At 32.9% G+C, this 26,177-nt stretch overlaps 3 protein-coding genes across 9 annotated transcripts in view; 1 reads left to right on the top strand and 2 right to left on the bottom strand.

Annotated features, from left to right (window-relative positions):
- LOC117112615 (rho GTPase-activating protein 20-like) overlaps positions 1–16,218 on the top strand; it is a 66,943-nt gene extending 50,725 nt beyond the window's left edge. For all 7 annotated transcript variants that reach the window (XM_033255718.1, XM_033255721.1, XM_033255719.1 and 4 more), the window contains 11 exons: positions 2,145–2,236; positions 5,701–5,880; positions 7,559–7,753; positions 8,879–8,954; positions 9,900–10,209; positions 10,774–10,885; positions 11,037–11,259; positions 12,074–12,183; positions 12,363–12,534; positions 13,135–13,315; positions 13,795–16,218. In XM_033255718.1, coding sequence (XP_033111609.1) covers positions 2,145–2,236; positions 5,701–5,880; positions 7,559–7,753; positions 8,879–8,954; positions 9,900–10,209; positions 10,774–10,885; positions 11,037–11,259; positions 12,074–12,183; positions 12,363–12,534; positions 13,135–13,315; positions 13,795–15,803 — 3,660 coding nt within the window. In that variant the 3' untranslated portion in view covers positions 15,804–16,218. The remainder of the gene's footprint in view (positions 1–2,144; positions 2,237–5,700; positions 5,881–7,558; positions 7,754–8,878; positions 8,955–9,899; positions 10,210–10,773; positions 10,886–11,036; positions 11,260–12,073; positions 12,184–12,362; positions 12,535–13,134; positions 13,316–13,794) is intronic.
- Positions 16,219–19,810: 3,592 nt separating this feature from the next.
- LOC117112628 (tripartite motif-containing protein 2-like) lies at positions 19,811–25,626 on the bottom strand. The gene is made up of 2 exons (XM_033255739.1): positions 25,506–25,626; positions 19,811–22,535 (listed from the first exon to the last, which is right to left on the bottom strand). Exon 2 carries the CDS (start codon positions 22,477–22,479, stop codon positions 20,953–20,955), a length of 1,527 nt encoding a protein of 508 aa, XP_033111630.1. The 5' UTR covers positions 22,480–22,535; positions 25,506–25,626; the 3' UTR covers positions 19,811–20,952.
- On the bottom strand, positions 23,396–24,220 carry LOC117112629 (tripartite motif-containing protein 45-like). The gene has a single exon (XM_033255740.1). It carries the CDS (start codon positions 24,218–24,220, stop codon positions 23,396–23,398), a length of 825 nt encoding a protein of 274 aa, XP_033111631.1.
- Positions 25,627–26,177: the final 551 nt, after the last annotated feature.

Here is a 26,177-nt window from a genome sequence, read left to right as displayed (position 1 = left end):
CAAATTGTAAAATCTATCAATCAAAAATTAGTAGCTTCAGGGTCTCTGTGTCTTCGTTTTATAGTCAGGATGGTTCCAGAAAAGAATGATGAAAATGAAAAGGAAACTTGTTTTTTTTTTTGGTTTTTTTGGTTTTTTTTTTTAATTTGGCTGTACATGCATGTAGATCAAATGTTATCCTAGTTTTCTCCTCAGCCTGATATTATTATCTCAATATTTTGAAAAACAATGATTTACATTTCAAGGTCAGATCTAATCTAACATTCCTAAGAATAAAACGACATTGAGTTAGAGTAAATATTGTGGTTACACGCAAAGCTTAATAAAAACCTTAATTTTAATGTTATCTTGTTTATATCCCTTATGACAAAGTGATGGAGTGTTCTACTTTTTATAAGATCTTTATCAATACTCCATTATTTTTTTAGGTTTGCATTATGTGACTTGTCTTGCTGTGTTTTTTGCATACCTTTCGCTTTTGTAGTTAACAATCAATGGGTGACTATGAAGTGATTGTTAAAATCAGTGACAGTTTAAAACCTATGTTGCCAGCCAGTCTGGTCCTGTCTTTTTCACTGTTTTTCTACCAAAAATCTGGTATTTCATCAGGAAATTTTGCAAACAAATAACCAAAAAATCAACATTATTTAAATTCTTCCAACATGGAATATAATTTAATTATCACAATTAATAGTTTTTGGATTGCTATTAAACTAAAGTAAATACTTGATGTGTGGGCCTTCACTTTATTTAGCACAATTTCTATCAACATGAGTTTGTCACTTTGTAATAATATCAACAAATTTCCTTTGTGATTAAAAAGTTTAAAAATGGATAAAATTATCGTAGCACCAAATCACTTATTTTTCTGATACCAATATTTATTAGTTACCATAACGCATTATCATAAACAGGTTACTAAGGCCTCATAAAAAAAAGTTATTAGTTTATCAATATCACCCTATCAAAGAATAACTGATGATGGAGGGAGGTTTTTTGTTTTGTTTTGTTTTGTTTTTTTTTTTTTTTTGCTAATCCCGCCCCCATTTTACCAATGATCACAAGTAAATCAATGGTTAGAGACACATATATAAAAAGTCAGAGTGGAATCAAATTTATATTTTAAAAATGTTGTGTTGTACCAGTAAACATATTTGCAAGAAACCCTGAGCTTTTCAAGTGAAAAAAGATGGAAAAAGGACCATTTGAAATAAAAATATATGTTGATTGAAAAAAAAAAATCAGATTTTTCCCAAAAAAGTGATGAGGGAGATAAACTAATAATTTTTTTTATGTTGCCTAACTTATTTTAAATTATATTTTAATATTTATTTAATTATTAACTACATTGAAATCAGATACAAATGTTAAAATTTCAATTACTTGGGACTCAAATAAATATTCCAAAACTTTCACATCAGTTTTTAAGAAGTTACTTATGATTTATAATAAAATTTAATTACAGTAGTTTACAAATATTAAGTTTTGAAGTTTTCAATATTAAGGTGTGTACTTGTTAAGTTAGCAAAAATAGCAATTATAAAATTTGTTCAAGATTTTGAATGCATTTTAGGTTTTGTAATGTAATTTTATGAGAAATTACATTAGGTTATTTTTGGTTTTAACTACTAAAATTAATATGTCAACAAACTCGTTAAGAAAATCTATCAACAGATGCAGACTGTAAGCTATTCCTGCCTGCAATTAATGCCAATACACATTGACAGTTTAAGCACCAGCTTTGGTTAGGTAGGGGGTTGTCCCTTTGATATGTTTCGGCACAACCATTAGGGCATTTTTCAAGATGCGATTTCCAATTAAACACGGCTCAAGTTTCCTAAAAGTAAAATTCCTGAAACTCGTAAAGGAGGCAGAGGAAATTGCCGGCCCCCACGGACACAAGTATACATCTTTCAGATAGAATAAAATAATCTTACGGATGGTTGGCAGACGATTGCAAATGTATATGTCTGCGTTTTTGAAGCACTATTAGTAAATATTCTTGAGTACTATTAATACAATCAAAATTCCTCCACCAACATGGCAATGAAATGAATCCTAAATCATCTCTTGGCCAACATCGAAGTGCAGAAATTAACATCAAAGTGCAGAAATTTTTAATTTTACTTTTTTTTGTCTTATAGAAGTTCAAAGGTTTGGTAATGCGCCGGAGGTCAGCGCCTTCTGCGGTTATCCGCAATGCTTTCAATAATAGGAATAAGAATGTGGATAAAAGGTAGGTACATTGAATTTATGCAATTTATCAAAAGTATGACTAGATTCATAACAAATACATTTTTGGCATTTTTATATGTTAATACTATTTATGTTGGTCATATACATCCTTAAACATCATCGTCATTTATTTTAATTTTATTTGAACCATAAATGAGAGAGGACCATCCAGCAGAAGCTGATCATTTGGGACCCTTAAATCATCATCATCATAATCATTGTCAAAATTATTGTTATAATCACGATCAATATGATCATCTTCATCAAGTTAATCATTTGCGACACTTAAATCATCATCATCATTGTCAAAATTATTGTTATAATGATCAACATGATCATTAGCTTCATCACTATCATCATCATCATCATCAATCATCAATAAATCTTCATTAATTCTTGTCATGTATTTATGCTATATCATTTTTTTTTCTATCACCTGTTGTCATCACCATTTTCTTGTCATCAATACCTCCTTCCTTGAGCATTCTAAAGGGGTCGGAGGGGGTGTCTGAGGCATCATATCATCAACTTAGGTCAAAATATTACAAAAGAAACCAGGCTTGTTTTACCGAATAGCTTTCTCTGTCCATCCATACCACAAGTTTTCCAGCTCGTGTTGGAATTTAACAAGTCTCTAGATGAAAATACAAATAAATGTAACAGTTACCAGAATGTGACTCTGTAATCGAATGACTCACCCCTGCATGCCGCAACAATTTGACTTTTGTTTCAAGGCATGCCTCTGTTGTTTCGCTTGGGTACAGAAATTAGTTCAATTAATTGCAGCCAAGCATACCAGTGGTATGAACGTTTACGAGTGTGAATACATCACTTGTCTGTCACCATCAGACAAGCGTTACTATTTACTTTCAAGCAGAAAAACCTCAGAATTTCTTCGTACATGTTTAGTTGCAGCGCACTATAGTCTTTCAGTTCTGTCTGAATGAACTTGCGTGATAAAAAAAAACCAGTGACAATATCCTGGTCTTGGAACCTTCAACATTATCTTCAATATACTACTGTAATAAGTACATGTAGTAGTAAAGTAGACCCATTGTATACTCATAATTCAACATTTGAACTTTCCATGATACTATACACATCACAATCATATTCATTGTCTGGACTGGATTTCTTTTTTTCTCTTCTGTCGATGTTTGTAGATTTCTTTCCATTACGTTATTGTTGATGTACTAAGTACAGTATATTCTTATATCATAGTTAGTGTAGAAAAAAAATTAAATTAAAAAATCTTGGTTGACAAAAAAATGTTGTAGATTTAGTGAAAGATAATGATGCTAAAAATGGTGATTTCATTTCACTCTCAAATTATTTAAAGCAATATAAAAAAACATTCCATCAAAATTTACAATACAAAAATTATGATTATATGACAATGATATAATATTAATGAGGATAATGATAATATTTACAAGTAAGATTAAAAGTCAACTTATATTATTATATTTTGTTAATATTGTTAGCCTAGTAATTTATTATATGTTATATTTTTTTATAGTATTTATCGACATCAAAAATTATTTTAAATTTATTAATAGATTTATTAATTGTATTTAACTGATTGAAATTTGTTTAATATTATGCTTTAATTTAAATATTTTCTGTCTGAAGAAGCTCAAGCAGATGCTTTATTCTTTTAATCTTGGTGGCCACTCCTTTGAAACCAATCTGTGGAAGGTCAGACAAAAACCTAGTGTTTATAATCTGAAGGCCTATACAGCTAATGGGAGAACTTAACCTAACCCCTGACCTCAAACTATGGTGTCATGGTAACGATGATTAGTCAAGGGAGACAAATTCTCTTTAATAAGGGTGCCATAAAATGGTTGATTGCAGTTGCATCTGGGCTACTTTGGCAGTTTGCCTCTCTGTACCTTTTAAAACTGAAGCTATTTTTTGATCAATTTGATCTAGATTTTATATTCTTCTAGTTTAATAAAGTCCTTACATGGAATAGCACTCCTTCCTAGGCAGTTGGTACAATATCTCCCTGGTGACTACAGCATGCACGGCCTACATCCTGGAGCAGGATTTATCGTTAATCAGTACTTAGATTAGTTATTCCAATCAGCGTACTCAATCACAAATTAAAACTGTACGTGTGATGCGAAATTGTGGTAGAGAATTTACCATCAGTAATCTTATTTAAGTAGTGAAATTGTTTATTTTTTTGTCAATTTTTATTACATATGAATCCCTGCTTCCGTTGTAGAAACCACACTTGTGAGTGTATTTCAGGAAATTCGTTTATACGGTCATGAGGCATTAAAAAAGAATGTGGTGTTGGGATTTATTATGTCATTTTTAATTCCATCTTACACCGATGACGATTACTGTACCAGAGGTGTCCTGATAATTTGTAACCTTTTTAGTTCAATTAACGAGACCCATGCTCTCATTTTTCCGGCCCTGTATATCAACAGTAACTTTATAATTACCCCAGGGTGTCAGGCCCTTGGTCCTTCCTTGATGAAAGCTCTTGGTGATATATGGTGCCTAGCCCTTGAAAAAGGAGAAACAATCTTAAAATACCATAACCATGTTTACAGCCTTGTTCATATTGATAAACATTGTGTTATTTTCAAAACAATGTGTAAGATAAGTAGACAAATGTTATTGAGATCACATCTGGGCCAAAACTAAATTTTGAATTTATCTTCTTTAGATGTACATTTTCTTTTTTATACAGTACATCCATTTACATTTTTAGAGGTTCCATGGTGTATATTAGAAAGTACATTGAAGGTCATCTCTTATCTCCATCTTTTATGGTCATCTCTTGCATGTTACTACTTTTTTTTTGTTAAAATCTTTTTCATAAGAGAAGAATGTAGAATCTGACATCAAATTAAGTTTCATCATTCAGTATTTTGCATCTTCATTTACCCAAGTCAGGCACAAACCTGTTTCAAAAATACTCTGTTATCATGCTGTGTCTATTTTATTCCAAAATGATTTTTCTTTTCTACATGTGATTTTGGTTAGAATGTACAGTAACAATTAGGCACTTTTGTGTTCTTGCAGGTGACAATATAGAAAAGATGTGATATGGAGCTGGCCAGCTTTACTCATGTTACACTAGTCACTCCTCAAATCTCATCTATATTAAATTCTGTCCAGATTTGTGTAGGAATGCGCTTTTGGGCATCATTTCCAGTCAGTCACACGTGCTTCACGCTTCAATTAGGTTCCGTTCTATTATTAGCGTTATTGATTTAGTTCCCTATCCAGCAAAATTTCTTAACAGAATATCTATTAGTGTATTAGTTAATAAAACCACTTTTCCAAATATGGTATGATAAAATAATTGAATGCTTAATAACTTAAATCATTAATGGCATAGCATTTATGTGATCATTTTTATTCCATGGAGACTGTTTATTTGTTCAGCCAATCAGATGATTTTTTACAATAATTTTTGCGATTTCATTTCTTTCTATGTAGCCCTACAAGTCCGCCTGTGTTCCCTGAACTGTCGAGCCTGGCAAACGACACGGGTCATCCATATTCTAACAATAACAGAGAATTTATCTCAGAAGTTGCTGTGACGTTAACGTCGGGAGTACAATCACAGGAAAGATACTTGTTTCTGTTTAGTGATCTTCTCCTAGTAGCAAAACCCAAGTAAGTTTCATAAAGTGAAATAATAAGTATTATTTTGATAAAAATTTGTTTATACTGTAATCACTGACATCACTATTTGGGGTTTTCAATTTGTATATTTTTTTTATCATTTATATTATATATTTATGATTATTGTCATTCTTTATTTATTCTTAACACCGAAAGATTTATTTATATTTTTATTTATTTATTTAGTGGTGACCGATTGTGTTTAAAAAAATTTTGTGTAGTTATTTTCGGCTTGATTCTTTTAAGTAGGGTTGAACTAATTCTGTTGTATGCTAGCTCAACGTTAATTTCAAAAGTTAAGCCATGTGCGTCATCGCAAGTCGGGAATTCTAAATTCAGAATGCTTTGGCTGTTAATATTCCAAACATAGCACGCTGATTACTGTCCAAGAACATGTACTGTATGATGTATTTTAGACAAACGTGTGTTATGTGATTACTAATTGGAAATATTCTTGTCAACAAGCAAGTATTGTGTAGTAAAACATCATCGTCAAGGATTTTTTTTTTTCCTAAGATTTTATTTTTTTGTCCTAATGAATTTAAGACGTGACGTGACAAACTACATGAACATCAATTACGAAGATAATATGTATAATTTGTATATGATGAGTTTTAAAGATGTTGATAAACCAGGAAGTTCGTATTTTTTACATGATTTTTTTGTAATTATGTTTGTAATATAAAACTAATAAACATCATGTATATCCTTTCCTGATATTTCCTGATTGTAAGGAAAGTAATTAAATTAATTTGATTTTAATTTTTTGACATTTCCATCCTATTTTTGAATATTTACTACCTGTAAAAGTAAAGCAATATATATTAATTTTTCTGAAGTTATATTTAAATTGTTTTTAATGAGTTCTAAACCTGTTTACTTTCAATCAAGTCTTTAATTAATATGTCCAAATAAGATTTTTGTTATTTTAACGTGTTAAAAACACATGTATAAGTTTATAAGCATTTCCATATATAATTCTAGCTTTAAATAATTTTAAAAAAATCATTTGTTGAGGCCAAATAAAAAAAAAATCATGTTTTTTTTTTTTTTTAAAGATGGATAACATTCTTTCTATCATCTTTAAACCAAAATGATAACAATACTGTTAATCTATACCTTGACCTAAACACACATACTCACTGTTTTTATGAGGATGTGGCTATCCGTATGATTTTTTTTATGTGCATTTTGTCTTATGAAATTAAGAATCTGGGCTAATGAAAGGTTTATTTATTTATTAATTTTTTTTTTTTTGATCTAACACTAATCTATGTGTGGTGAAGTATTATGTAATTTGGTTATGATGTTATATCCATTGCCAATAACCAAGAAATGTGGCAGCACAGTTAAGCAGGAAATTAATGTTTTCTACTGCTGTTGAATTTGAACACTGGCAGCGATTGGCGGTACCATGCTGTTGCTAGGATAGTTACCAGGAAACCGTATATCCACAATATTTCCCAACAGTCTATGTGGGCTGTTCATTGAACATATAAACAGTAGACACCACGTTGTAGGTTGATATTCTGTCAATCCATGGTCTGTAGTAGCAATCAGTGTTTTTATATATTCAAATTTATTCTTTGTTATGATATCAGAATTTTAATACATGCATCAAATTGTTAAGGAAATTTGTGTTTACGCTCGTCTTTATCCTGTACTTCAGTAAATCGTGTACATCATTTAAATTGAAATCCCGGTTGCGTGTGAGCGAGCTGTGGCTAGCAACGTGTATTGACGAAGTGTCTGAAGTGTCTAACCCTGTGGAGAGGTCTTTTGTTCTTGGCTGGCCTACCACAAGTTACGTGCTCACTTTCTCAACCATAGCAATGAAGGAATTATGGCAAAATTTACTCAGCAAGTAAGTATGATTATGTTATTAAATAATGAATTAGTTACTTATATATAGTATACTGATAATAAAGACTAATAATTAATAATTTTTATTATTAATTTTAACAATAATCATTGTGATGATGAAAGAGAATCGTTCATTGTTCTGTATATAAACGTATATATATATATATGTATAATATTGTGTATAACATAAATATATTATGTATATATTCACACATATGTATGTATATATGTATTAACTAATAGATAAATAATAACAGTGCTCGAATAGGGACCAGATGTTTAAAAGATACAAATGACTTTATTGCAAATTTAAGGAAAATTTGAAAAGAACAGAATAATTTAATGTGGGTTATGTATGTAAATATCACACTTTCAGATTCTTATTAATAATATTAATAAACCATATTCATATAGCGCCTAATGGATCAAAACTGTTTAAAACATATAGTATATGTAATATTTAAAATCTAGTACTTTTAAATTAAATTAAAGAGTTTTTTTTAATATTTAATATATTTGGTTAAAAGAACCATATTACAGCACGTTTAGTGATTTATAATCTATATTTTATTTTATTTTACATTCCTAAAGTTGAGATACTAAAAATGTGTTTTTTCCTTAAAAAGTGAAAGTATTTAATAAATGGAAAGGTGAAAAGTGTATTGGCCAATTTTTGTTCCTAAAATATTCCAAAAATAAATCAGTAATGTCTATTAGATTAATTATTTAGTGCAAAGATGGATGTTCTTCTTTTGTCAGATTCAGACAACTATATGTTTATAATTCATTTATCTATCTATCTATCTGTCTGTCTGTCTCTGTCTATCTATCTATCTCTATCTGTCTGTCTATGTATCTCTCTATCTATCTGTCTGACTGTCTATGTATGTATGTATCTATCTATATATTTATCTATCTATATATCTATCTGTCTGTCTATGTATGTATCTATCTATCTATCTATATATCTATCTATCTATCTATCTATCTATCTATCTATCTATCTATCTATCTATTCTTGAAATGGATCACTAGTTAATTTAAGAGTGCTGCTATTATTGTAAAGATTATTTGCAAATATGTATTATGAGAAGATTATTATAAACTATGACATACTATTTTGCAGACATATGACAATGGAAAAGGAGAAAGAAGAGCCGAAAAGAATTCCAGTGAAGATTCAGAGCAAAGAGACAAGCTCGGTGAGTTGATACTTCGCTTTATTCAAAATTGCAAAGTTGATTTCCACATTGTTAGTTAATAGGGGCTCAAAAATAGTGAATGAAATAATAAATTTTGATGGATTTTTCAGGATAACTATACAGAACTTGTGTTGAATTTTATCTAACACTAAAATTAGATACACGTCTTTGAGTATCTTATTAAACAGTATATATTGCAATATAATTTGATTAATAAAATGTAAGAATAGTCTAACAAATAAAAAGCAATCATGGTCATTTTTTTCATACGCTGTGCAAACAATATGCCATGCCTAAATATGGTCATTGATGACATCACATTATGGCCATATATAGGCACACCATGTCTATATATGGGCATGCGTATTTTTGTCAAAGAAAAATTTGAAAGCTTGACAGAGTTTAAATAGTAATTATACAAAAATTATATACTGTACAGAGACATCCAATCCATCTAAATATATTTCCCACTTCCTTGCACTTTTAATTGATTTAGAGGGAAGTGTTGGTGACCTGTGTGGGTATCATGTTATAAAATAATCCCTTAATAGGTGAATAAACCTGACATCTTAATCCTCAGCTAATGTCATGTGACCAAATGGTAAAAGTAAATTCACATCTGAGAATAAAATCACTTCCGAGAAATTGACATCTAGATTTTATTTTTAATGGCAAAAAAATATTTTTAGACCGATTGTGAATTAGATTTTAAAATTAAACGCCATGACGTCTGTAGATCCGTCTAAAACATCAATTCTAAAATTGGAAATGTCAAAGCTAGACAGTAGTAGGCGTAGGAAGACGTCAGCGTTAGGCTATTAACGACCGGTTCTAAGTCCTCTGCTATTTTTTGCTCCATAACCCATTTTTATCAGCCGATTACTTTAAAGCCTTCATCACGATTGGTCAGAGTGTCATTCATTCCTTCCACGATTTCTTCTACAGTCGAAAACATTTGAAATCACGAATACAGAGAGTACGGAGCAAGTTCTCAGTTCGTGTTTGAATGAGTTCGGGATCGCATCTGCGCAGCTAAAGGACTACCAGTTATGGGTGATGACCGGGAAGGATGATCCATTTTACCCCCTTATAGGACACGAGTTGCCGTTTTCAATTGTACTTAGTCATCTACGGGACGCAGCAGCAGCTAGTGATATATACGTGCTACCGACAGATTTGACGATGGATACGGTTCCAGCTGAATTCCAATGTAAATTCGTTTTGAAGAAGGCGCAAAATACATCACAAGGAATCGGTATGGATGAAAAAAATTTGTATCTTTGAGTAGTAATCTTTTTTTATTAAATGTTAATTTACAAATTCTAATTCATTTTGTGTACTTTATTATTAAAAAAAGTATTTTTTCTTTTAACAAATTCAAATGAAGTGTTATTTAAATATTGTTTTACTAGTTTTTTTTATTATTATTGTAACCTAATTATTTTTACAATTTTTTTTTTTTTATTTAATTTTTTTTTTTTTTTTTTTTTTTCAGTTTTTCATTACTTAGTCATCTTTAGGTGATTGGTTTAAGTGGGCAAGTGTGGTTCATCCCCTCATTTGGCAGAAAAGTGTCCCCAGAATAGGGGTATCCCAAATTAGTGGTTCAACTATACTTTGTTGAGATCATCTTCATTGACTATTTAAATAAGTTTATGTTCATCAAAATGGTCTCCTCTCATGCACCAAAAGACCTCCGTGGCCTTCCATACATCTATCAAGTGGTAATCAACAAATTTCCATTTTGTGCCAATGTTTGTTAATACTTCCTCATTCCTCATATGAAATCTCTGGCTAATCTTTTCCATTTTCTCTTCAGACAATTCAAATAAGAGATTAAAAACTAAAAGGAAATCACCCCTGAAATTATTCGGACGTGGATCCAGCAAAACTGATTTGTTCGACGCATCATCGCCCTCGCCATCTGGAAAGTAAGTACTGGATGCCATTACGAAGATGTTTAGTTAACCTTAACTATAAATGCGTAATTAATCGAAACAACAGGAAAGAGAATTTTCATTTAATATGCCAGGATTTTGATTATACAGGTTATCAGGTTAATTGTGTTACAATGTCTTTTAGATTGTTTGGTCTTCCATTGTCTCAACTCTGTCCTGACAAACGCCTTCCGAAACCAGTAAGAGATATGCTGAGTCATCTACATGAGAACGCTCCATTTACGACGGGGGTGTTCAGAAAATCGCCAAATGTACGAGTATGTCGGGAACTGAAAGAGAAGTTAGATGCCGGAATAGAGTGTTCAATGGATGCTTATTCAACATATGTTGTTGCTGCTACCATAAAGGTAAAAGATAATTTTTATATAACTTGTATATAAAACTTTTTAATTGTGACGGTAAACAATTCAATTAAAATGTATATGTATCACGTTGAAATCTACATCTGACGAATACTGTTCTCCAGAAAGCTTCCTGCTATTGTCTTGCAATATGAATTAAAGTAGTTTTAAGTGAACTCTGTACAAACAACGTTAAGTGGCACTGTGGCAGTTACAGTAAACCCTGATACGACAAACTTATTACCCAATGAAATTAAACGTAATAGGACCTAGTATGGTGGGCAAAACGACCGCAGCAAATGTCGTTTTTATCTTGATCAAGTTCTCCACTAATGTACCTGTTCCTGATATCACAGGTTATCATTATCGATTAATGGTGTGTTGAATGTCCTGTTGAGAGGCAGTGACAATGCTCTGATGTCTGACACCATAACCTGACCTCATTCTCGACACAATGGACCTAAATTAAAGAGAACATTAATATTAAGATTTGTCCAAACTATCAAATTTAATGTGATAAATTTGTGTGATGTGCCCATGTGATTTCATATTTCATTGTTGTTATTTTCCAGCTCCTTCCTATATTGGTTCTTGTACTTTATTTGCATTTATAAATATTTGCACTTATTGGAAAAATAAAAGATGGAAGTTGATGTTACAGCCAGATATGGGCATATCACTTTTTTATAACTTTTTTTTTTGTCACATGAAATGTGATAGTGTTGACACAGCTTTTCATGAAATGTATTTTTCTTAACCTGATTCGTCTTCAAATACTCATTGAATTGTCTTACTCAACCTCACTTTGGTTTTTCCATAGGATTTTTTACGCAATATACCACGTTTTGTGTTTAACTATGACCTCTATGATAATTGGATGAACACGGTGAACATGTCAGAAGGCAAGGAGAAGATTGATGCCGTTAAGAAGTAAGTGTCGCTCTCTGTAAACTTTTCTTTCTGAGCTGGTCTCTTGTAAGGCACCCACTATTTGGACTCTGTATGTGATAATTAATGATAATTTCTGTTGTCCCAGGGCAGTTAATTATTGTATACTGTAATATCATTAGAAAAAAAACAATTAACATTCAAATTATTTTCTTCACCAGGTGTTTAGGTCAGTTACCCGACGAGAATGTTGAGCTGTTGAGGCACTTGTTCTGCGTGCTGCATTTCATAAATGAAAACTCAAATGAAAACAGCATGACGGCATACAACCTAGCGATCTGCATCGCCCCCAGTATGTTGAATCCAGCATCTACTACCAACCCGATGGTACAGGTAAAGACTATAAATTCATTCTCTCTTCTTTTGTCATTCTGTTGTGTGTCAATACACAACTTATAATATAACAATCTAGGTTTCTGTACATAAACATGAAAATATATTAAATATAATATTAGCAATTATATATTAATTATGATGGTTGATAAATGAGAATATTTAATATAATGATTGGTGTTTTTTGTTATTGGGAGACAGTAAGGTACATACAACCTGTATGCTTTTGCAAGTTTCTTTGGAACAATTAAAGATTTTGATTTCCAATTTAAAGAAAAAAAAACATGTTTTTACTATTCACTTCCTACTGTATATTGGCTTGCCATTTTATTTCTGTCCTACACCTTTATTCACTTCCCAAACCAAAAATCGTTGAATTAAAACATCATTGTAATCAAAGAGTTAAGTGTTGTGTAAGCCAAGACAAAGATATATAACTGTGTGTGTTGTAGACATCCTTTTGAAAGGGAAGGTTTTTCCTAATTTTTTTTAGAAAATCTCAGATGAGCATTTTTTGCACCAAGGTAGCTTTTATACTTAGGGAAGAATTAGGGTCTAATAATTAATAATTAATAAATAATTTTTTCTGTGGTTCCATAGGCTCAAGCAAGTAGGATGGTTCCAAAGTTGGTACAGTACATGATTGAAGAAGCTAAGCTGATCTTTGGCCCTGAAATATTCAACTTGTTCGGCAGTACTCCAAGGAGGAAGTCAGTGGAGGGGAGACGGCTTGACTCGAGTGGAGATTCTGACAGCCTACACAGTGGTCATGATATTAATGGTAAGCATACAACAATATCTGGCATACAACAACACTCATTTTGTCACGTCACCTCACAAATACCATCATCAGACTCAATCACTAATCTTACAATCAGCAGTCATTGATAAAGAAATTTCATCAGTCTCAAGTTATGAAACAGTAATTTTAAGAATGGTTGATTTTCCAACAACACAAAGTGAAGCTAAAATATACCCAACAAATTTCAGTTGGGTATTTAAGTATCTTTGATTCTTGATCTAAATAAGCAAATTTTCAAGTGCACAGTAGTTTAAACTGATACATGTGTTGAACAAGTGCGATGCATTAAAGATAGTGCAACATTACCCACACATACTTGCACCCCAACATTCACTTTATGTACGATATTTAGCACATCAATACTAAATGACATGCCATATAGTAAATTACAAATCTTGTGATAAATTGAAAAAAAAATTTTTTATGAAATTATAATTAATAAATCTTTTCCCTTATAGGATCATCATTGGATAGTCTTGACAAGTACTGTATGCAAGAGAATTTTGGAACTCGTCAGCATAAAAACTCTGCATTGTTATCCCCTTCCAGTCTGAGTCGCGACTCCGGACTCACTTTGAGCGATTCACAGTTATACCCGGAATCGGACACAACTGATACTACAGACTCCGGTGTTGATGCTCGGGAAAAAATTGGTTCCAATAACAGCGGTAGCAGTACATCAATGCGCCCGCCATTGCTACATAGCATGAGTGCCTCACAAGTTAAGCTTTTTGACGGGGACAGCTTGTACGATTCCAAACATCCAACGGCTCTGGATTTGTCCGATCAATTCCGTCGACAGTCGGATCCAGTTAAAAAGGATAAACAATTACGAATGAACAGCAAATCATCACAGTACGTCATGAGTGAATCGGATCATGAACTTGATTTTACGTCTGATGTAATTCGCACCTTAGGTGACTTAGAACTTGATGGTGCACGATTGTTCGATGAATCAAATTTTACACGCTACAGAAACCAACAAAATTCAAGCAACAGAAGTGGAACAAAACCCACAGCTCTGTCGCTCAACCTTTTGCAGAATCGCAGTGGGGGTAGCGCATTTTCAGAATCGTTTCCCATGCCAAGATACGGGAGACAATCGTCAGAACAAATTGCTCCAACGAGCAATGTGCGACGGGCTTCAGACTTACAAAGTAAAAGTACAAACTATAAAGTTGATGAAAGAAAAATGAGTTATGATCTTGTATCTAGTACGAAAAATAGTGTAGATTACGGAAAATCCACCCAAAGCCATGTGCGGCGTTCACACAACAGCACTCCCTCACGAGGAAATATTCAAAGGGTTTATCCATCAGATCGCGCTGGTGAGTTTTTCCCTGCACATGCTACAAAATCTGCTTTCTCTCGGCCACGGCAGCAAAGAAGCAGTGGTGAAACTGACATTGATAAAACACAAGGCCCCACAGTCTTGAGGTCACATAGTGACACGGCTGTGCAAGATGGAAGATACACTAGTAAAATCAACTCCGATAGTCGCGCCGAGATTTCGCCTAGTTTGAGCAAGATTACCGAGCTTCAAAGATCCCATCCGCCAACTTATCGTGAAGCGATGAGTCGCAAAAAACTTTTTGAACAGACAATGGAGCCGAGTAATCATGCATTATTGATTAAAGTGGACAAGAAAAGTAACCAAATGTCGACAGATCAGAACGATAACTTAATGTCAAACGGACCAAATGAAATTATTATTGGGAAACAATTATCTAAGTCGCAACCTGGTTTTAGAAAGCAACTTTACAAAAACCCTCCAGTGAGGAGTTACAGTGCAGATAAATTCTCAGCACGCTACGAGGGTGGAATTTTATACCATGAATCTGATTCAGAGTCCAGCGAAAGTGGAACCATCAGTGCAGAGGACTTGCGTATGGCTGATGCATCTTGGGATAGAAATGGACTGCAGGCTCCACATGTCCATCGGAGCGGTAGTGATCGTGTCATAAAAGATATTGTTGAGGAAGAGAGGAAAGCTGTTTTTTTGCACAGGAGTTATAGTGACTCTGCAGGAGACAAAGACTTGCCTGATCTGGTATCAGACCGTAAAAACAAAGATACAGAAACTCCACAGGTTGTGTCTTCCTTGTTTTACGGACAGGAGGGTGTCTTTGACTCAACAAAAACAAAGGGCGTTAATAACACTTTGCAGCAGTCTAGCTCAAGCCATTTTTATCCTGTTCAACGAAACCCTAATAGGCTGAGTTCAAACAGTTCCACTTATTCCACGGACTCTGGACTGAGCCCGCAGACAAAATACTTCCCAAAAAAAACTGATTATCGTGGAAGTAGTAACCCTATAAACGGGATCCATGTTAGTAAAGATGGAAGCAAAGATTCCTCCTTACATGCACGGCAGGGTTTTAAGTCCCGGCAACAAGGAAGCACAGACTCTGGTAGCTACATGGAAGACTTTGGTAACTGTGTGTTCACCGAAGAATCTTATGTGTAGATTTTATTAATTGGTTGTTGGAAATTCATTGTTGTCTATCAGTAAAATGATTGGCCACTGATGAAACTAGTTGAAGGATCGAACTACCTCAATATTGGGCGGTTATTTTTGATTTTTGCTTATTGACTGAAATGTTATGATTTTATTCATTTATATGTATTTAAAAATCGAACTACTTGAACATGTATTCAGTAATTTAGGTAAATACATGAATATGACTTCTAAGGTGCTAATATGCAAAACTATTCTACTTAATTTTTGTATGCATAGGACATTAATTACTAAATAAAGTAGAAAGCATTGAATGATTTGCTATCATGTGATATGAAGCGGCGAATATGATGATTAATCAATGACACAACTAATGTGATCACATGATTATTCTCAATGATTGATTATCACTAATGATTATGTGATGAATATAACCAGCTAAACCAGCTAATTTGATCATGATGAACCAGCTAATGTTATGATTAATCACATGAACCAGCTAAACCGAACTAAAGTGATCATATGATTAGTCACAATGATTTATTATCACTAATGATTATGTGATGAAATTGTGATGATAAATATGTGGTTTGAAAATCTGTGCCAGCATGGATGCATGTTTGGTTTCCATATTATTATAATTATACCGTAGCGGTTTAAACAATAGTTATACATATTATATAGTAGCCACGTCTCAGGGAAAGAAAACCATTAGTTTGAAGCAGACAACTAGGAAAAGTATAAGAGGTGATGTGATGTCGAGGTGATGTGATGGCATGATGATAAATGTTGTAATATTAGGCAATCATACAATATATCAGCAGACTATTCCTATACTGTATATACATTATTTATAGTATTATCAAAACTGAGATTGTTTTCACAGGGTAATCATACAACTCAAGCTTTCAACTGGTTCTAATCATTGGAGAGCACCCCGCTGTTTTTCATTTCATAAATAGAATAATTATCCTATTGCATTAATTGTAAATTTCCTGCTTAAATTGTAGTAATTCAATTAAATTCATTTTATATAAATCTGATTAATTAAATTATCGATAAACGACCCATATGTACAGTAAGTATATTAAGCTGATTTTCCGATTTTGTAGCCAAAATGTAAAAATGTAAATAAACAAAACATTATTATTATGAAACATATATCTTGCCTGTAAATGTTTTATCATATATCCATTTTTTGATAATTAATAATTTTATAGATATCAATATTTTTTTCAACAATTTCAAAGGAATGAAAGCAAATAATTAAGAGCCATGCTGTATTTTGTAATGTGAAACAATAATGGAGATTTCCATTCTAATGAATGTTTGCGATATCGTTCTTCAATTTTTGTATCGTTATTAAGCATCAGCGAGTATAAAACATAACACAAAGCCTTCTGTATAATCATTTTTATATATTTTATTCTTTTCAAAGGAATTGTGTATTTCTAAATAAAATAGATAATTGTAATTTTACAATATAATGTCAAGCTTAACTTTTAGTATTTTTTTTTTAATTAATAAATAAAATACTGTAAAGGAAATTATTGATAGGTGTTTCTTAAATGAAAAGAAACGATATTATTGTTCACAATAGTGAATTATTAAAATATCTCCAATCAACTCAGATATTAGCATATTCAATTGCCTATGTGAATATTATGCAAAATAGGTATTACGCCCTCTATAGTTAAAAGATTAAACGAAGCATTAACTGAATATATTTTAGAGAAGAGAGTAAAAATGTATGGAATATTTGTGTACAAATTTTTGTATTTTTGTTGAAATTTAACTGTTTTTATAGTAGCTGTTTCATTGTAATGATATGTAAATAGATGTTAAAGCATACATTTCGTATATATGTTTGCCTTGCCTATATTCACTGTATACTTTATCTCCGATAAATGTTTACAAACTATATGTTCTTTGTCAGCTTCTTTTTGTTCGACTTGTTCTTTTGAGAATGTGTGGATCTATGCGGTGTTTTTGTGGCGTTATATTCGTGAGTAAAAAGGCCAATTCAGAGAGCGTCGTACGACAAAGCCCAACGCCGCGATTCATCGTGGGGACAGTCTTAAATATTAAACATGTTTGATAACCTACAACTCGACTGTGTTTAACTCAAACAGACCCGATGCAACAACAAATTGTCTGAGTTGGCCTCTCACTGCGACAACGAACGAATCCAACTCTCCCTGTGAGCGCGAGACGATGTAACGACGTCTGCTGATTTTCAGTGGCGTTGCAATCTACATAAAATCGCATCGGCGCGAATTATTTTGCTTTTTAAGCTTTGTGAGGGAAGTTGTTTGTGCGATAGAAACAATGGAGGTTCGCATGAGGTGTCTGATATGATAAATTAACATGCAATATTCATAATGTATGACACAGTAATTATATATACAATTATATAACTTATATGTCAAGATGTTAAATCTATAACACAATGGAAAATGGAAGAGAAAAACCATAAAACCGCAACAAATCTATGAATAACTAGGGTAGACCAGACTCTAAAATGTAATGAGTTCTACAGCACGCTATAAAATACTATAGCGCCCTCTATACTGTTGATACACTGGAAAAGCTGTTTTTCTTTGATTAAAAGACTTTTTTAATTTTCATAATTTATTTAGGTACAGTATTATGTTTAGCAACTTTTTTAGGATGCATCACAGAACATGCTTCATATGACAATTATTACAACCAAGATAACAAGCAAAATTCATTACTACCTGAACCATATGACTATGGTTATACAGCAGTATACGCCCCCAGCGAGGAGACGGGGGTTACTCCCCCTCCAACCAGCCACAACTTTGACTAAAAAAGGAGAGAAAGTCCTCTTTCGTTATTATGTTTAGTTTTCTGTTCACAGAATAAAAAAAAAATAATAATAGTAATAATAATAATAATAATAATAATAATAAAATTACAATTCGAATAATTTCATTAGGGTTGAAATGTAGCAGTACGTATATTTGTAAATTGTTTTAATAATGCATATCATAAAGATTGATCCTAACTAGGTTGGAAAAATTATTAAATGTTATTTTTAATAATAATAATAATACAAATATTAATGGGCCTAGTTGTTGTAACACTAATAACAATCAAAAATATATTGATGATAATGATGATGATGATGATCAATAATAATAATAATAATAATAATAATGAGTAAACAATAATAATATTAATAATGAAATTCAAATTTAAAATTCTAATAAACATATTTTCGTTTTTGTTATATTTTACATAACATAATCAGATGATGATGATAATAATAATAATACAGTAATAATAATAATAATAATAATCATTAGAATATAATGATTAATCTACAGTAATCATTAGGCCTTGTTTTAGCCTCGCCTAGAAGTCTAGAAGTAGACCTCTATTTAGTACTTTAGATCTAGTTTACACCTAAGAACTGTAGAGTACATGTTCCTTTTTTATTTAAAAGCTAGGGGCCTGGCCTAGCCTATCCAATTCTCATACATATAGGTCTAAGCTATACGAACAAGAATAGATAAACCTAGAATAATTAATAAATACCTAATAAGGTCAAAACTATCTATAGTAGCCTATGAATAACCTAGGGGAAGTTTTTATACACGGCGCCCTACTCCACTGCCCCCCCCCCCCCTTCAATCATGCAATTCGGTTGATTTCACGATTTTGGGCTCGCTGCTCGTTTCTTCATCTATCTATATTCTTTGCCGAAACCCAATCTTATTTTTGCACGCTTTTTCTCATACTTCTCAAATTATAATAAAGGCACGCGCACTCGAGTCGAGTATTATAGGTAATTCAGATGTTTGTGGGCAGAGACACAGGTATCTTGCTATAAAATAAGATGTAAAACCCCTCCCCCTTAAAAAATATGTGAGGGGACGTTTACAGGGGTGGCGCCAGCATGGGGACCGGGGGCCATGCCCCCTCGTCGGGGAGAGCTCCCCCCCCCCACACCCCGTCGGGAAGAAAAACCACAATTTATCGAGGAGAAAAAAAATTGTAAGTATTTTGTACATATTAGTAGACTCTAAATCGATTGAATAAGCATTTGAAACACCTAAATTGTCGAAGTTTCGGGGGCTTCGCCCCTAGATCACTTTCGAGTCCTTTAAAATGACGTTTGACCACACCCACTTTGTTCTCGTCGGGGAAATGTTTCCCCTCGTCGGAGACATCGGCTCCCCCTCGGGACCTGGGACCAACCATCGGGCAAATCCTTGTGCTACCCCTGGACGTTAACCCCTTCCCCCATGATCTGCGCCCATGTTTGCGTGAGAGTCCACCACCTCAGTCCCAACATGGTTAGAGCTGAGGTGCGAAAAAGTTGAGAATATGGACCTCTGGGTGCCCGGAAATTGCACTCTCATGTACCTTGAAAATCTTACCAATAATTCATATCAACAATATAATACAACAATTATTTTTCTTAATAAAATTTAAGGGGGGGGGGGAGTGCGATCGTACCCTCTGCACCCTCACCCCCCTGCATCTGCCCCAATTTCTATCGATTCATCTTATTGACGATAACTGTTAACAACTCCCCTTCCCTTTCTCGTATTACGTATAATAACAATCTTCATTCGTCGTTATCCAGTAAGTGGCTTGGATCATTGGATCGATAGTTATGTCAATGCGTCTGTAATTAGGAGATTAGAGTTTGCGGCCGATGATTAACTTTACTGGAATTATTGATTACTCAATAAAGTACTTCTTTCGATACCAATAAAATAAAACATCGACAAAAAGCGAATTCTAAATTTAGAAAACAATCATTTCAACTAAAAATATATATATAATACTGGCTATATATAAAAGTGAACAAAAGCGTCTATACAAAACATTTTGCATGTTTTGTGCGTAAAATACATAAACTTACATAACAAAATAATCTATACGTATATCCAAAGCAGTCACGGGGATTGGCTCTTGAAAACAATATTTCTCGGTTCACAGTGTCCAGTAATTCGAAATAGAGGGTCCCAGAGAGGGGATTTTTGACACTGATGAGAGTTAGGCCGTTGTTGGGGCTGAGGTAAGAACATGTATGATTATGGCACTTCTAGATTAATCTAGATCTAGAAATGGCACTCTCAGACCTAAGTTTGATTAAAATTTCCCTCTCCTTTCAGTTTTACAATTACTTTTTCCATGATGCTTTTCGTGGTTCAGGTTGCTTAGATTTCGATGACTTTGTCCCCGATCCCGGTTTCTTCTGTGAGCGGGCGCTGTTGTTTTTCTGCTGTTGCTGATCCTTGCTATTCTTTGGGACCACATTTATAACCATCGGTGAGCCTTTCACGTCAACATCAAAAACTTGAGCGACTAGTGTGTGCTTACCAAGAGACGATGGACACCACTCGTACTTGAACTTACTTTCTGAGGATGTTTCTCCCTTCAGAGCTGTCTTATGGTCATTGGGATTCATTACCTCCACATTTGGTGAGGTTCCACTGAGAGCGACTTTTGAGTCCTCTTTATCTTTAATTATTATACTGAACTTGACCTCTGATCCGATTTCTGCTTCCTCTGGACAGCCGTTGAGTTGGGAATGGCATGCGGATGCAGATGTGCAGAAGACAGTGCAGATAATTTCTGAGTTGACAACCTCGTCTATAGGCTTCTCATCAACCTCGACTCGTAGGTACGCGTTCTCAGCCGGCTCAAGTTCAACGTCTTTGTAATCTGGTTTCTTCTCTTTGAATTGTTCGTACCATTTTTTACTGGCAGACAGGAACACCTCTGGATTATTGCATTGCAGCAATGCGTCGATGTATGACGATGCCTTGTCCAGCTCATTCATACGACGATCCATGTCATCCAGTTGTTTGTCAAGAACATCAACTTTTGAGTTGTATTTCTCAGTTATCTCGTCAGCTAATTCTTTCTGAAACTCGTCAATTTGTTTTCTTAGATCATTTGATCGCTTTTCTATCGTCTTCATTGCCTCCGTCTTCGCTTCTACAAGTGTGTCTCTAGTTTCTAAAACTTTCTTCTCAGCATTGGTAAGTTTATCGTATTGTGTAGAAACAAACGATTGTTCTTCACTAAGCTCTTTCTTGTCTGTCTCAATTACTTCATTCATGGTGTGCAAATTATGATCCGTACGATCATGGTCATCCAAAGTACACTTTATACACACAGGTGCATCACAGGTGGAACAAAAGTACTCCACAATATAGTCCTCGTGCACTGAGCACTTTGTCGGATGGAGAGACAGTCGTTCCAATGCTGACATGCGTCGGTATTCTTTCAGACTCACCACTGTATGGTTTGCCATTAAAGGTATCTTACTATGGTGCTCTGCATCGCGCTCACACAAGCAATGGTTACAATGAAAACATTTCTCTGTCGCATCACTGCTACATAGAGAACATGACTGATTCTCCAGCTGATCTCTGTCGCACTCAAGAAGACGTTGAATGAGAATATCTTTTTTTGAGCCTTCAATGGCTTTATCTGAACCAGAGAAAACAGCGCCGCATATAGTGCAGACTGGTTCCGAGCCGTCCAAATCGTCCAGATAGTAACGTAAACACTTCCGACAGAATGTATGTAGACAAGGTAGCGTTCTTGGATTCCGGAATCGTTGTTTGCAAAACGTGCAGTAGATTATATTAGATTGTGTGTCGTCTTCCTCGTGTTCATTGGCAGCGTCTGATGCCATTATCTTCTGTGATTTTGACTGTAAGATTGACGTCAAAGCAACTTAACCTGTTCTTCCTGTAATAAAAATGGAAACAATAAAACATATATTTTGAAAATAACTATGAATAACTATGAATGATTTGAGAAGGGAGGAAAAATACTTGAAATTTAAGGATTTGTAAAAATTCATGATTGTTCTAATTCTGGTAATGTTTTCTGTGAATTTATTTTTATACAATTAAAGGTACTAGGCCTAATTAAATTTCTTTGGATGTTAGGATTAATTTAGCACTATATGATGAACTTATTTACATATATCCTGCTTTCTTTAAGGCTTTGTTGTATAACGCTGTATAATAAATTTTCTCATTTTGTAAAGGAATCCTGATAATATAAGTCTCCCTCCAATTAAAGACCACTTATATAACCGTAGTTTCCATGGTCCTTATCAGCTTTGGTCTCTAATTAGATTAGAATAATAAAGATAAAAGACACTTGTTAAATCAAGACCACAGAAAAGTGGTATTTAATCGGAGGTGATTTTTAATTGGAGGGGTCTTTAATTAGAGGGAGACTTGTACTCTAATTAAAGAAAGGCAGGAAAGTTGACATAAATTGAAAGTTACCTTAAATTATGAAAACATGGGAACTATATAAACTGACTAACATTTTTTTTCTAAAGATTGTAATTAAGGAATAAAAATTGTATACGTTTCTTGTAAAAAAAAATTAATTAACGTCTAAGAGTTAATAAGTTTAAAAAAAAGACTAATTTATTTGACCTATAAACCAATTACCATGGGAGGTCATAGCACGATGTGCTATATGTCTATAAGACCGATATTGATTAGTACTAGGCCTATTACCATTACTAATAATGCTATTACTACTACTATATTGTTACTGTTAATATTATTGTCTATTAATTATTGTTATTAATATAATTTGTATTTCTCAGTTATCTCGTCAGCTAATTCTTTCTGCAACTCGTCAATTTGTTTTCTTAGATCATTTGATCGCTTTTCTATCGTCTTTATTGCCTCCGTCTTCGCTTCTACAAGCGTGTCTCTAGTTTCTAAAACTTTCTTCTCAGCATTGGTAAGTTTATCGTATTGTGTAGAAACAAACGATTGTTCTTCACTAAGCTCTTTCTTGTCTGTCTCAATTACTTCATTCATGGTGTGCAAATTATGATCCGTACGATCATGGTCATCCAAAGTACACTTTATACACACAGGTGCATCACAGGTGGAACAAAAGTACTCCACAATATAGTCCTCGTGCACTGAGCACTTTGTCGGATGGAGAGACAGTCGTTCCAATGCTGACATGCGTCGGTATTCTTTCAGACTCACCACTGTATGGTTTGCCATTAAAGGTATCTTACTATGGTGCTCTGCATCGCGCTCACACAAGCAATGGTTACAATGAAAACATTTCTCTGTCGCATCACTGCTACATAGAGAACATGACTGATTCTCCAGCTGATCTCTGTCGCACTCAAGAAGACGTTGAATGAGAATATCTTTTTTTGAGCCTTCAATGGCTTTATCTGAACCAGAGAAAACAGCGCCGCATATAGTGCAGACTGGTTCCGAGCCGTCCAAATCGTCCAGATAGGATCGTAAACACTTCCGACAGAATGTATGTAGACAAGGTAGCGTTCTTGGGTTCCGGAATCGTTGTTTGCAAAACGTGCAGTAGATTATATTAGATTGTGTGTCGTCTTCCTCGTGTTCATTGGCAGCGTCTGATGCCATTATCTTCTGTGATTTTGACTGTAAGATTGACGTCAAAACAACTTAACCTGTTCTTCCTGTAATAAAAATGGAAACAATAAAACATATATTTTGAAAATAACTATGAATAACTATGAATGATTTGAAAAAGGAGGGAAAATACTTGAAATTTAAGGATTTGTAAAAATTCATGATTGTTCTAATTCTGGTAATGTTTTCTGTGAATTTATTTTTATACAATTAAAGGTACTAGGCCTAATTAAATTTCTTTGGATGTCGGATTAATTTAGCACTATATGATGAACTTATTTACATATATCTGCTTTCTTTAAGACTTTGTTGTATAACGCTGTATAATAAATTTTCTCATTTTGTAAAGGAATCCTGATAATATAAGTCTCCCTCCAATTAAAGACCACTTATATAACCGTAGTTTCCATGGTCCTTAGTAGCTTTGATCTCTAATTAGATTAGAATAATAAAATAATAAACTGACTAACATTTTTTTTTCTAAAGATTGTAATTAAGGAATAAAAATTGTATACGTTTTTTAAAAAAAATTAATTAACGTCTGAGAGTATTAATAAGTTTTAAAAAAGACTGTAATTTATTTGGCCTATAAACCAATTACCATGGGAGGCCATAGCACGATGTGCTATATGTCTATAAGACCGATATTGATTAGTACTAGGCCTATTACCATTACTAATAATGCTATTACTACTACTATATTGTTACTATTAATATTATTGTCTATTAATTAATGTTATTAATATAATTACTATTATTGTTACTGTTATAAGTATTAATATTTGAATAATTATATTACTACTATTATAACCATTATTATTATTATTATTATTATTATTATTATTATTATTACCATTGTTATTATTACTATTATTATTATTATTACCCTTATTATTGCTATTAATACCATTGCTATTGTTATTACTATTATTATTATTATTACTATTATTATTACTACTACTATTATTACTATTACTATTATTATTACCATTATTATTATTACTATTATTATTGATATTAATATAATTGTTATTGCTATTAATATTATTAATATTAGTATTACTACTATTACTATTATAACTGATGCTAATAATCCTTAGTGTAATAGAATATCTCTCTACACAATTTGTGATTGTTTTCTACACATGTTTAGCAAAAGTCGAATCGAACTACGTTTAGTTATTTATATGTACAGTATTGGATGTATTTTAATTGTGGTGGTATGTGCAATAATGAATAATATATTTTGCTATATAAAGTATATAGGCCTACTCACGGTCGTTCTGTTCTGTCTTCCGTCTTAGCCTACTCGAATTGCGCTACAAGTGTCGTATAGCTAGTAAAATCTACCTTCAACTCTTACTGCATTAAACCGTATAAAGTAACTGCTAATAAACTCTCCTTATAACGAATGAATGAATTATTCGTATTTTTGTGTTTATATCGATTGTTACCATGACGATATTAATAGGCTTGATGCGTTCTTTGAGTATGTTGATGGAGGATAAAAATTTGTATTAATTTTGACATTATAATCGCCGCCAACATTATCGTTTACCAGTATTTATTTTAATGCTCAATGACAAAAAATGGGGTCAACCTTTTTGGAATATAGATTAGAATATAAACACCAGCTGTCACATGTGAAATTTTCTTAATTACTCTTAATTTGTTGTAAATAATGTAAATCGGTATTGTATTTCTATGTTTTTTATACTAATTAATTCGGTATCTTGTATATTAACACAATTAAAGACCACTTATATAACCGTAGTTTCCATGGTCCTTAGTAGCTTTGATCTCTAATTAGATTAGAATAATAAAATAATAAACTGACTAACATTTTTTTTTCTAAAGATTGTAATTAAGGAATAAAAATTGTATACGTTTTTTAAAAAAAATTAATTAACGTCTGAGAGTATTAATAAGTTTAAAAAAAGACTGTAAT

Source organism: Anneissia japonica, unplaced genomic scaffold (assembly GCF_011630105.1).
Source record: "Anneissia japonica isolate Jap-2015-1 unplaced genomic scaffold, ASM1163010v1 scaffold288116_len470923_cov172, whole genome shotgun sequence".
Taxonomy (NCBI): domain Eukaryota; kingdom Metazoa; phylum Echinodermata; class Crinoidea; order Comatulida; family Comatulidae; genus Anneissia; species Anneissia japonica.
Note: the sequence above shows the minus strand (reverse complement) of the source record. Positions and strands in the feature narration are given on the sequence as shown.

What these genes read in the sequence shown, in the direction of transcription:
- LOC117112628 (XM_033255739.1), bottom strand. Translation starts at nt 22,479, where the DNA reads ATGGCATCAGACGCTGCCAATGAACACGAGGAAGACGACACACAATCT.
- LOC117112629 (XM_033255740.1), bottom strand. Translation starts at nt 24,220, where the DNA reads ATGGCATCAGACGCTGCCAATGAACACGAGGAAGACGACACACAATCT.